We start from the raw sequence: 10,268 nt of genomic DNA, 5'->3' as shown, positions 1-10,268 counted from the left end.
GACTTTACATCTAAATGGTAAACTTTCCATCCCTTATGTGCAGTCAAGGCAAGCAACATTCTGATTGTATCAAGGCGTACAACTGGAGCAAATGTTTTTGAAAAATCTACTCCAAACATCTGAGCATATCCCTTCACCACCAACATAGCCTTGTATTTATTTATAGAACCATCTGCATTAAGTTTGGGTCTATAAACCCATTTGACACCTATAGGCTTCTTGTGTTGAGGTCTGTCCACTAACTCCCACGTGTCATTTTTCTCGATCATCTTTAGCTCTTCCTTCGTAGCATCTATCCACTTGTCATCCTTCCCTGCTTCTTTGAAATCTGCAGGTTCTAGAACAGCTACATTACTCCTTTCATAAATTTCAGATAGCGGTCTTGTACCTCTGACTGGAAGGTCATCTATATCATCATCAAAGTATTGTGGAATTTTTGGCAACTCATTTATTGTCTCCTCCCATTTCCATTGTTTGTCTTCCATGAATTTGACATCTCTACTTACAAGAATTTTTCCATTTTGTGGTTGGAAAATTCTATAAGCTTTGGAAGTACTGTTGTATCCAATGAAAACTCCAGGTTATGCCTTTTTATCAAGTTTGTCTCTTTTAACCTGTGGAACAAAAGAAAAACAAACAACCAAATTTTTTTAAATTTTGTAAAGCTTGTAGCCAAACCAGGCTTCAAATGGAGTTTTTTTCTGCAGAACTCTTGTAGAGAGTCTATTTAGCAAGAAGATTGCAGTGTTTACATCCTCTGGCCATAATTTTTTTGGCAGCTCCTTTTCATGTAGCATGCACCTTGTCATCTCCATAATGCTTCTATTCTTTCTCTCATTTACACCGTTCTGTTGTGGGGTATAAGGTGTTGTAAGTTGGTGCTCAATTCCAGACTCTTCACAAAATTTGTCAAAAACATCATTTGTATATTCTTTCCCATTATCTGACCTTATTGTCTTCAATTTGCAATTACTTTGATTTTTCACCAATGCTTTATATTTCCAGAAAATGTTAGCAACCTCAGCTTTGGACTTAAAGAAATAAATCCAACAAAATCTAGTACAGTCATCAATAAATATAATATAATATCTATTACCATTTAAAGATGATGTTCTTTGAGGTCCTCCAACATCTGTATGTACCAGCTGCAGTTTTTGTGTTGCTCTCCATGCTGTTTGAGAAAATGATTTTCTGACTTGCTTGCCATATTGACAAGCCTCACAATCCTCCATCTTGTCTTCAATAAATGACACACCTTTCACCAAGGCATGTTTCTGCATGTATAGAAGTCCAGCAAGATGGAAATGTCCAAGCCTCTTGTGCCATAATTTAGTGTTGCTGATAGTACTTGAAAAAGTTAATTGCTCCTCTTCCATCATATTAAGAGCATAGCTTTTAGCTTTCATTTTCACCTTAAATATATCTCTTCCTTTTGTATCTTTTGATCAAGCACCATTTGTCTTCAAATATGACTTTAAAGCCTTTTTCAACAAGCTGCGCAACACTAAGCAAATTTTGATCTATGTCAGGCACATATAAGACATCAGAAACATGTTTCAAACCTGTTAAGCTTTCTATTGCAATTGTCCATTTTCCCTTGACTGAAATGAAATCACCATTTCCAATTTTTACTTTGGAAACAATGGTGTTGTCAAGCTCAATAAACAACTTTTTATCATTGGTCATATGGTTTGTGCATCCGCTGTCTATTAACCATGAATCACTGGAACTGTTGCTTGTAGCAAAGCATGTTGCTTCCAGTTTTGACTTGCAGATCCGCTCTACATGTCCCATATTGCCACATTTTCTACACACGACATCTGGCCTCCACCAACATTTTCTTTGAGGGTGATTTGTTTTTTTGTAGTGTAGACAAGGAGGGAAAGTCTCGTATTGCTGCTTGTTGGATCCTTAACCCCTCTCACTTTTCCATTTATTGTTATTCTTATCTTTGCCTCCTCCTGAATTTTTTGTTTTTATATGAAAAGCACCTCGTACCTCCTCTTCTTGTCTCATTTTTCTTCTCTGTTCCTGTGCCTACAAAGCATTTAATAGTTCTGCCAAGGAAATACTTGACATATCCTTTGAGTTCTCCAGAGATGCAATTGTGGCTTCAAACTTTTTAGGAATTGTAACTAAATTTTTTTGAACAATTCTAGAATCTGAAAAATCAGTACCAAGAAGTCTTACATTGTTGACTATACCAAGAAGCCTGTTGGAGTATTCCTGAATTATTTCTGATTCCTTCATCCTTTGCATCTCAAATTCTCGGATCAGATTCAAAACTTGCATCCCTTTAACCTTCTCATTTTCGTCGTACTCCTGCTTCAAAAAATCCCAAATCTCGTGGGCTGTTTTCAATGTCATTATTCTGGTGAGAATAGTGGATGATACAGCAGCAAATAAGGTCGCTCTTGCTTTTGATTTTCTCTGCTTCCTCTCTTTGTGGTTTCTGATTTGAGCCATAGTAGGATTATCAGGCAGGGTTAGAATTTCGTATTCTTGTTCAACAGCTTCCCAAAGGTCACTTGCATCAAGATAGGCTTCCATTCTAATAGCCCAGAGGTGATAATTTTGACCATCAAATCTGGAAGCACAATTGGAATGGATGAACCTTCTAAATTCATTCTGAAAAGGTTTTGTGTGTGTTTGGGTTTGTGTTTAGGAATTGTGGTTGGGCTTATCACTCAGTCTCACAGATCCTTCTGAATAAAGCTCTTTGATACCATTTTGTTGTTTTAAGAAAAGTAAGAAGAAGAGGAAAATAGGGTTGAAAGTGTTGTGCAGAGAATACAATTAACTTTTATTGAATAACTCTTTAAATAGAGTTAAAATCTAACTAAACAAATCAGATATGTCCTTATTTATAGGCATGACTAATAACATCCTAATCTTAAAAAACAGAATCAGCAACATATCAGATTTCAAATACTAAAACAGAAATAACAAACTCTTAAAGTCTAGATTAAACATCCCACTTTGCAGCTTTTGTAGGCATACTTTCAACAGGCATAACCCCGAAAAGAAAACTATGTCTGTTTCAGCCACTTCAATACCAGTTCCTCTAACTAGTAGTGCTTCCGTTAGGGGTGCTAAACGAGCCAGGGCCTTACAGGGGCCTTTGGCTCGGCTCGTGAAGGCCTGAACTTACATGTCTAAAATTGATTGTTGGACCCAGGCTTGGACTTGTATAAAAGCTCGTTTAATAAAAAGGTCTTAGGCTCCAATTCAAAAGCTCGACCTTAGAGCCTCTCAGACTTGCCTAATATATTATTTTTTTATTTATTTTTTTATTTTTTATACTACTTGTGATAGCCCTCTCTCTCTTCTCAATTCATTTCATCCCATTTTATTAATTAAATAGACTTTTTAAATGATTTTGTTTTATATTATGCTATTTGGATATACATTAAATTTATGAATATTTATGGAATTACTAGTGCTGTTGATTGTATATTTTGTTTGGATAAATTTTTGTTGTCTTATTTTTTTTAAACAGGATAAACAAGGCTTTTATTTTTTGTAAATGAGTCAGCCACATGCTGATATTATATTCGTGACAGGTAACAGGCTAAGGCCAGTCTGACACATTTGAACACAGGTTCGGCCCGTTAAGACCAAAACTCGGCTCGGCTCGGCTCGTTAACACCTTCCGCCGACTACTCTCGACGTTCTGCAAATTATCATCCCAATGTTTGGGGAGATCATTTTATTCAATATGGTTTGGAGCCTACGGTAATATGAATTTGTTCTTACTAAGCTTTATATATTCAATATGCATATTTATAAAATATATATATATATATATATATATATATATATATATATATATATATATATATATTATTCAATGGTGAAGGATTTCTTTACAAACTTTTTTTACAAGTTTTTTCAAATTACACCATTACTCCCGGAAGTACATAGTGTAACCTAGTGTACTTCCGGGAATACATAGGGTGTGCATGATAACCATTCTATTCCCTAATACTGTTTCTGAAAAGAAACAATTCTTTTCTATTTTTGTGCCTTGTAACAGTTTCTAAGAATGAGAATTGTGTTTTGATAACAACAACAAATAATATAATAAAAAATAATTTCTATTGAAAAAAAAAATTCGGATCATCACTTTCCTTTTCATATGGTGTGGTTGTGGTGGTGGTGGCGACGGCGGCACGATAGTGATGATAATAGTGATGGTAGTTGTGACGGTAGTGGCTACAACGATGGAGGTGGTAATGGTTGCGGCGACGGTGATAATGGTGGTAGTGGAGGTGACGGCAGTGCTGCGACAATGGTGGTTGGTGGCATTGGTGGCGGCGACAATGGTAGCGGTGGCATGGTGGTGGTGGTTGTGATTGCATCATGGTGGTGGTGGTGATGGCGACAATGGCTGTGACAGTGGCGATGGTGGTAGGTGACAGTGTTAGTGGTGATGGTAGTAGCGTGGGTGGTGAAATGGTGGCGATGGTGGTGTGGTGACAGTAGTGGCTGTGACAATGGTGGTGGTGGCGACGGCTGCGGCATCGGTGGTGATGGTAGTGGCTGCGGTAATGGTAGTGGTGGTTGGTGACAATGGTGGTGATGGTAGCGGTGGCGTCGTGGTGGTGACGACAGTGGTTGCGATGATGGTGGTGGTGGTTGATGACGGTAATGGTGATGGTGGTGGTGATGGTGATGGTGATAGTGGTGGTGGCGACGGTGGTAGTTGTGGTGGTTGTGACGTGGCACGGTGGTAGTGATGGGTGGAGGTGGCGGTGGCGGTGGCATCGTGGTGTTGGGGGATGATGACGACGGCACTAGTGGTATGATAGCGGCAGCAACGATGGTGGAGGTGGTTGTGTCGGGATGATGGTGTAGAACCAATGCACTCTACGAAAAGAACATAAAGGTTCAACGATTTTGATGATAACAAACAAGCATGGAAAGAAAGCTTCAAGGTGCAACCATCAAAAAGAAGTCTAAACAAGATCAAGACTCAAGCTTCAAGAGAAGTCTCTAAGTCCAAACTCAGAGTAATATATTATAAGACTTAGGATTATTTGTAAATTGATTCCTTACAAGAACGAAGCTCAATTTTTTTTTTAAATACATGCATTAAATCATCAATTGACATTCAAATACATTCCTAGCATGAAAATACATTTTCCAATGTTCTTAAAATGTTTAAACAATATTTGAAACTAATGTGAATCAAGAGAAAACTATTTTAGGGCGAAATCCAACTTGTCAACAGGTTGGTAATCGATTACCTAACAATGGTAATCGATTACCCTTCATGGTAATCGATTACCCACTCAATGGTAATCGATTACCTACTGTACAGAAGACAAAAATAATGGCTATAAAACGGCTAGTTTGCGAAAATGGGTAGGAAAAAGGCCCTGGGGGCCCTCTATAAATAGAGACTATTGTTCCCATTGATGGGACACACTTCTTGATCATTATTACTCATTAATTCTCATCCTATTTGCATCATTCTTGTCTTCTTGATCATAAACTCTATTTGAGCTTTATTCTTGTGAGAGTGTCATGTACCATTGTTCTTCAACTTGTGTTATTTGTACTTTGAGAGTACTTAGTCATTATTAAACACCTTCCTTTGATTACTTGAGTAACTAGGGGAGTGAACCCTATACACTTGAAAAGTCACCAAATTTCTAAGAAAATTTGAAGTGAAAAAGTGTAAGGCATCAAGAGCCCGAAGTCTTGAAAGGTTATAGTGGTTTGTCAAGAACCCTCAAGCTTGATAGTTAGTGAAAAGAATTGATCGAGCGGCTTCAGTCTGGACGTAGGTCACAGTGGTGACCGAACCAGGATACATCTAGTTTGCAATTTTTCTATCCTTAATCTCTTTATTTAAGTATTAAAATTGCATTTTAGATTGTCTTTATATATTCGCTTGCTTACTTTGTTGATCACTACACTTAGATTTTTCCTTATTAAATCACTTCATTGAAAAAATAGTCTTTAAAATATAAAAGGAAGTACTTTACGAAAAGATTTTGTAAAACTCAATTCACCCCCCCCCTTTTGAGTATTAAAGCCACTTATCCAACAGATGGTGGTGGTGGTGATAATGGTAGAGGCGAATAATGATTGCGAGAGATGAATGTTTCTTATTTTGTGTTCGGAAACAAAAAAAACAGAAATTTTCTGATTTTTTTTTTTTTCAGCACAAAAATCAAACCGATTCATCCCGGAAACAAAAAATAAATCGATTTTACTAAACGAGTTTTCTATCCATTTCTGTTCCCAAGAACATAAATTAAAAAAAAAATTAATTCTGGGAAGGTTGTCATGCACAACCATAGTGTAGTTCGTAAGAATTTGTAAATAAAAAATTTATAAATATAACCTTCCCGATATTCAATATGCACAGACATAATTCGATCATACTCGTGATCTAACGGTCATAATCATATTTTGTATTTTTATTTTTTTGTATAAACTCATATTTTGTATTTTGTATTTTGTACGTGTCAAGTGTCTCTAGAAGAACTTTAACTTTGTGATCAATTTTACGATTCTCTCCATCATTTTATAAAAATTTACTGTCATTACTAACAGAACAAAAGTTTAATGTGTAGGAAGTGGATGAAAAAATGGAGAAGCAAATTATAATACTAAAAGAAAAAGTAAGACAGAAGCTAGTCCCAGGGAATAAGAAGGCCTTAAGGCCCTTGAGGGAAGCTACCTTGATTGATTCAATCCAACGTTTGAGATTACACTATCATTTTGAACATGAGATTGGTGAAGTGTTGCAACGTATTCACAATAGTTATGTTGAAAATGGTCTAATAGCTCTCAATGAAGACCTCTGTTCTCTTGCCCTTGTCTTTAGGTTACAGAGGCAACACGGATACCACATTTCACCTGGTAGGCCCCACCTTATCTACTTCTATTACATTTTAATTGTAAAAGTTTTTGGAAAAATATAATACAAGATTAAGAAAACATGAGAACTCAAGCAAATAAGAAAATGGATTAACAATGCAAATACAACAAAAAATTATGTATCTTATAAATACAAAAAAAGTTATGTATCTTATGGTGGGATATTAAATTTCAGATGTTTTTAAGAAGTTCAAGAATGAGGAAGGCAAATTCAATGAAACTATTACTGCTGATGTTGAGGGAATGCTAAGTTTATACGAAGCTGCACATGTCAGCATTCATGGAGAAGACATATTGGATGAAGCGCTTGCTTTCACTACCTCACATCTTGAGTTCATGACCACACATTTGAGTCCTTCTCTTGCTGCTAAAGTCAATCATGCCTTAAAACGACCACTCCGCAAGAACCTACCAAGGCTAGTCGCAAGGCATTATATTTCTACTTATGAGGAAGATCCTTCACATGATGAAACTTTGTTCCTCTTTGCCAAATTAGATTTTAATATCCTCCAAAAGACACACCAGAAGGAACTTGGCAATATCTCAATGTAAGTTCTTCAACCACAACACATTAATAAATAAATAGAAAGCATCCGTTGTTTCAACATGCAAGTGACTCATGCATTGGTCAATGAATTAGGTGGTGGAAAGATTTGGATTTTGCAACAAAACTGCCTTTTGCACGCAATAGGATTGTGGAACCTTACTTTTGGATATTGGGAGTGTTTTTTGATTCCCAATACTCTATCGGTAGAAGGCTAATGACAAAGGTGATATCTATGACATTAATAATGGATGATATATATGATGTCTATGGTACATTTGAAGAGCTACAACTTTTCACTGAAGCAATAGAAAGGTTTGGGGTTTTAAATTAACTACGAAATGATCACTTTTATTTCCTAACTGAATTATTTTCTTGGGTGAAACCTGTTAACATTTTGATTACCTTTTCACAATTAATGGACATTTTAGGTGGGATATCAGCTGCAGGGATTTTGTGCCAGAGTACATGAAATTTTACTACCAAGCACTCTTGGATGTTTATAAAGAAATTGAACAAGAGATGGCCAAGGAAGGAAGAGCATTCTGTGTAATCTATGCAAAAAATGAAGTAAAATTCTGATTCTATTTGCCTTTTTCGAAGTTGTAATAACTTAAATTTAATCTTGTAAATTATTGTGGTGTCCATACCAGATGAAAAGATTGGCCCGAGCCTACTTTGCTGAGGCTAAATGGTTCAATCACAATTATACTCCGTCAATGGAAGAGTATATGGATGTTGCACTAGTAAGTTCTGCTTACCGTATGCTCACAGCAACAACCTTCATAGGGATGGGAGATATTGCTACAGAAAAGGCCTTCCAATGGTTAACCAATGACCCTAAAATTGTTAATTCTTCAAAAATTATTTGCAGACTCATGGATGATATTGTTTCCAACGAGGTAATTAATTCCAAGATTTAATTTCCTTCATATTCTAAACAACATGAAGGAAATCAATGAACATGAGTGCTACATGAACATGAAGCAACATGGTGTCACAAAACAAGATGCCATTGACGAATTATATAGACGAGTGACGAGTGCTTGGAAGGATATCAATGAGGAATTGCTTGACCCTACAGAAATGCCAAAGCCTCTTCTAATGGTAGTTCTCAACCTGTCACGTGTAATTTATGTGCTTTACAAAGAAGGAGATGGTTACACTCACTCTAAAGAATCAACAAAGAAAGAAATTGCAGATATCCTCTTGAAGCCATTGCCAGTATGAGATAAGGGCTTTGCTTCTTCAACTGTATTATAAACAGTTATTGCAGTATATGTGATATTGGGTGTATTGGTATCAGGGCAGCTAGAATTTTCTACCAAAAAAGAGAAATGAAAGAATGGCGAGTTTGTAAAATGATAATAAACAATGTTTTATATAATGAAGATTAATCTTTCTCCTAAAGATGCCTTGTACGGACTTAATAGCACCATAACTGAAGTAAAAGAACAACTCATTAATTCTAAGTTTCTAGCCCCAAAAACAAAAAGTGAAAAGTGTAAACAACCTTGGGATGCACCACCCCAAAAGCTAGCTCAAAGGGTGGGAGTGCCCAAGGTCTTATAAACTTCACATTAATTGCACATACAACCAATGTGAGACTATATATCTCAACACGCCCCCTTACACAAGAGCCCATTGGGCTTGAAGAGTGGACAATGCAACAGGCTCAGCCTACCTGTGCTAAGAAACGCCACAAGAGAAAGTGGGGGGCGGCGAGGCTCTGATACCATGTAAAGAACCTTGGGATGCATCACCCCAAAAACTAGCTCAAAGGGTGGGAGTGTCCAAGGTCTTATAAACTTCACATTAATTGCACATACAACCAATGTGAGACTATATATCTCAACATGTTAAGAGTGTTAGTGTTAATAGTGTAGAAGTCCCGCATTGAGTGTGTCTCTTTGTATTCTTCAATTGGTTTGCTATATAATAGCACCAATGTTGTGTAGTTTAATACAACAAGGATTACTATCATTTCCTCTTGTATCTATGATATTTAACATGGTATCAGAGCGTTCGAAATCTCACCGCCTCCCACTTTCTTTGTAGTGGAATTTCCACATGTAGGTGGGCTTGTATATTGTCCACCCTTCAAGTCCAGTGGGTTCTCGTGTGAGGGAGTCCAGTGGGCTCTCGTGTGAGGGGGCGTGTTGAGAAATATAGTCCCACATTGGTTGTATGGGAAACTAATGTGAAGTTTATAAGGCCTTGGGCACTCCCACCCTTTGAGCTAGCTTTTGGGGTGGTGACCTCAAGGTTCTTAACATGGTATCTAGAGCCTAACAAGAGGAATCTTAATCCGTTTAACTTAGTTCTATTTTCCATAATTTCAATATGGTTATAAAGAGATATCAGCCTCCTTGAGGGATTCCCGTTGCTATTTCTTTTTCGGGTTTTTCTTAGTATGCTTTGTGACTGCAGCTTAGACTGATCTGTCACATCAGAAAAGAATGATCCTTGGGAAGTTTTTGGGTTGACCACCGTTGTCGTTGACCGACCACCGTTGACCGCGTCGTCCACCGTTGACCGCCGTCTCCGGTGACTTTTCCGATTCTGCGAAGCTTTGTTTTTCTTTAATCTTCTTTCTTCCCAAGATGGAGTATTTATACTATTCATCATCCATCTTGAGGGGGAGCACTGTCCAAGTTGCTGATGTTGTCTCTGCTGATGTTAATTCTGACACCGAAGTTCCTCTTGAGGGGGAGCACTGTCCATGTTGCTGATGGTCATTCCAGCACAATTGTCTTTGCCGATGATAATTCCGGCACTGTTTAGAAGTTCCTCTTAAGGGGGAGCACGTTCCATGTTGCTGATGGTCATT

The 10,268-nt window shown here is 37.3% G+C and overlaps 1 protein-coding gene across 1 annotated transcript; it reads left to right on the top strand.

The window, feature by feature from the left end:
• The first annotated feature begins 3,031 nt into the window (after positions 1-3,031).
• On the top strand, positions 3,032-8,747 carry LOC133296079 ((-)-germacrene D synthase-like). Its single transcript, XM_061495028.1, has 8 exons — positions 3,032-3,074; positions 3,659-3,735; positions 6,588-6,876; positions 7,070-7,442; positions 7,535-7,753; positions 7,870-8,008; positions 8,092-8,343; positions 8,381-8,747. The coding sequence occupies exons 1-8, from the start codon at positions 3,032-3,034 to the stop codon at positions 8,666-8,668; spliced, it is 1,680 nt and encodes a 559-aa protein (XP_061351012.1). The 3' UTR covers positions 8,669-8,747.
• The last annotated feature ends 1,521 nt before the right edge of the window (positions 8,748-10,268 follow it).

Source organism: Gastrolobium bilobum, unplaced genomic scaffold (assembly GCF_033153095.1).
Source record: "Gastrolobium bilobum isolate Gb01-03AN ecotype WA unplaced genomic scaffold, APGP_CSIRO_Gbil_v1 utg52841, whole genome shotgun sequence".
Lineage (NCBI taxonomy): Eukaryota > Viridiplantae > Streptophyta > Magnoliopsida > Fabales > Fabaceae > Gastrolobium > Gastrolobium bilobum.
This window is presented reverse-complemented; position numbering and strand designations above follow the sequence as displayed.

What these genes read in the sequence shown, in the direction of transcription:
- LOC133296079 (XM_061495028.1), top strand. Translation starts at nt 3,032, where the DNA reads ATGTCTGTTTCAGCCACTTCAATACCAGTTCCTCTAACTAGTA. An exon ending in AATATGGTTTGGAGCCTACG is followed by an intron (nt 3,736 to 6,587) that starts GTAATATGAATT and finishes TTTAATGTGTAG; the next exon opens with GAAGTGGATGAAAAAATGGA. An exon ending in CGGATACCACATTTCACCTG is followed by an intron (nt 6,877 to 7,069) that starts GTAGGCCCCACC and finishes ATTAAATTTCAG; the next exon opens with ATGTTTTTAAGAAGTTCAAG.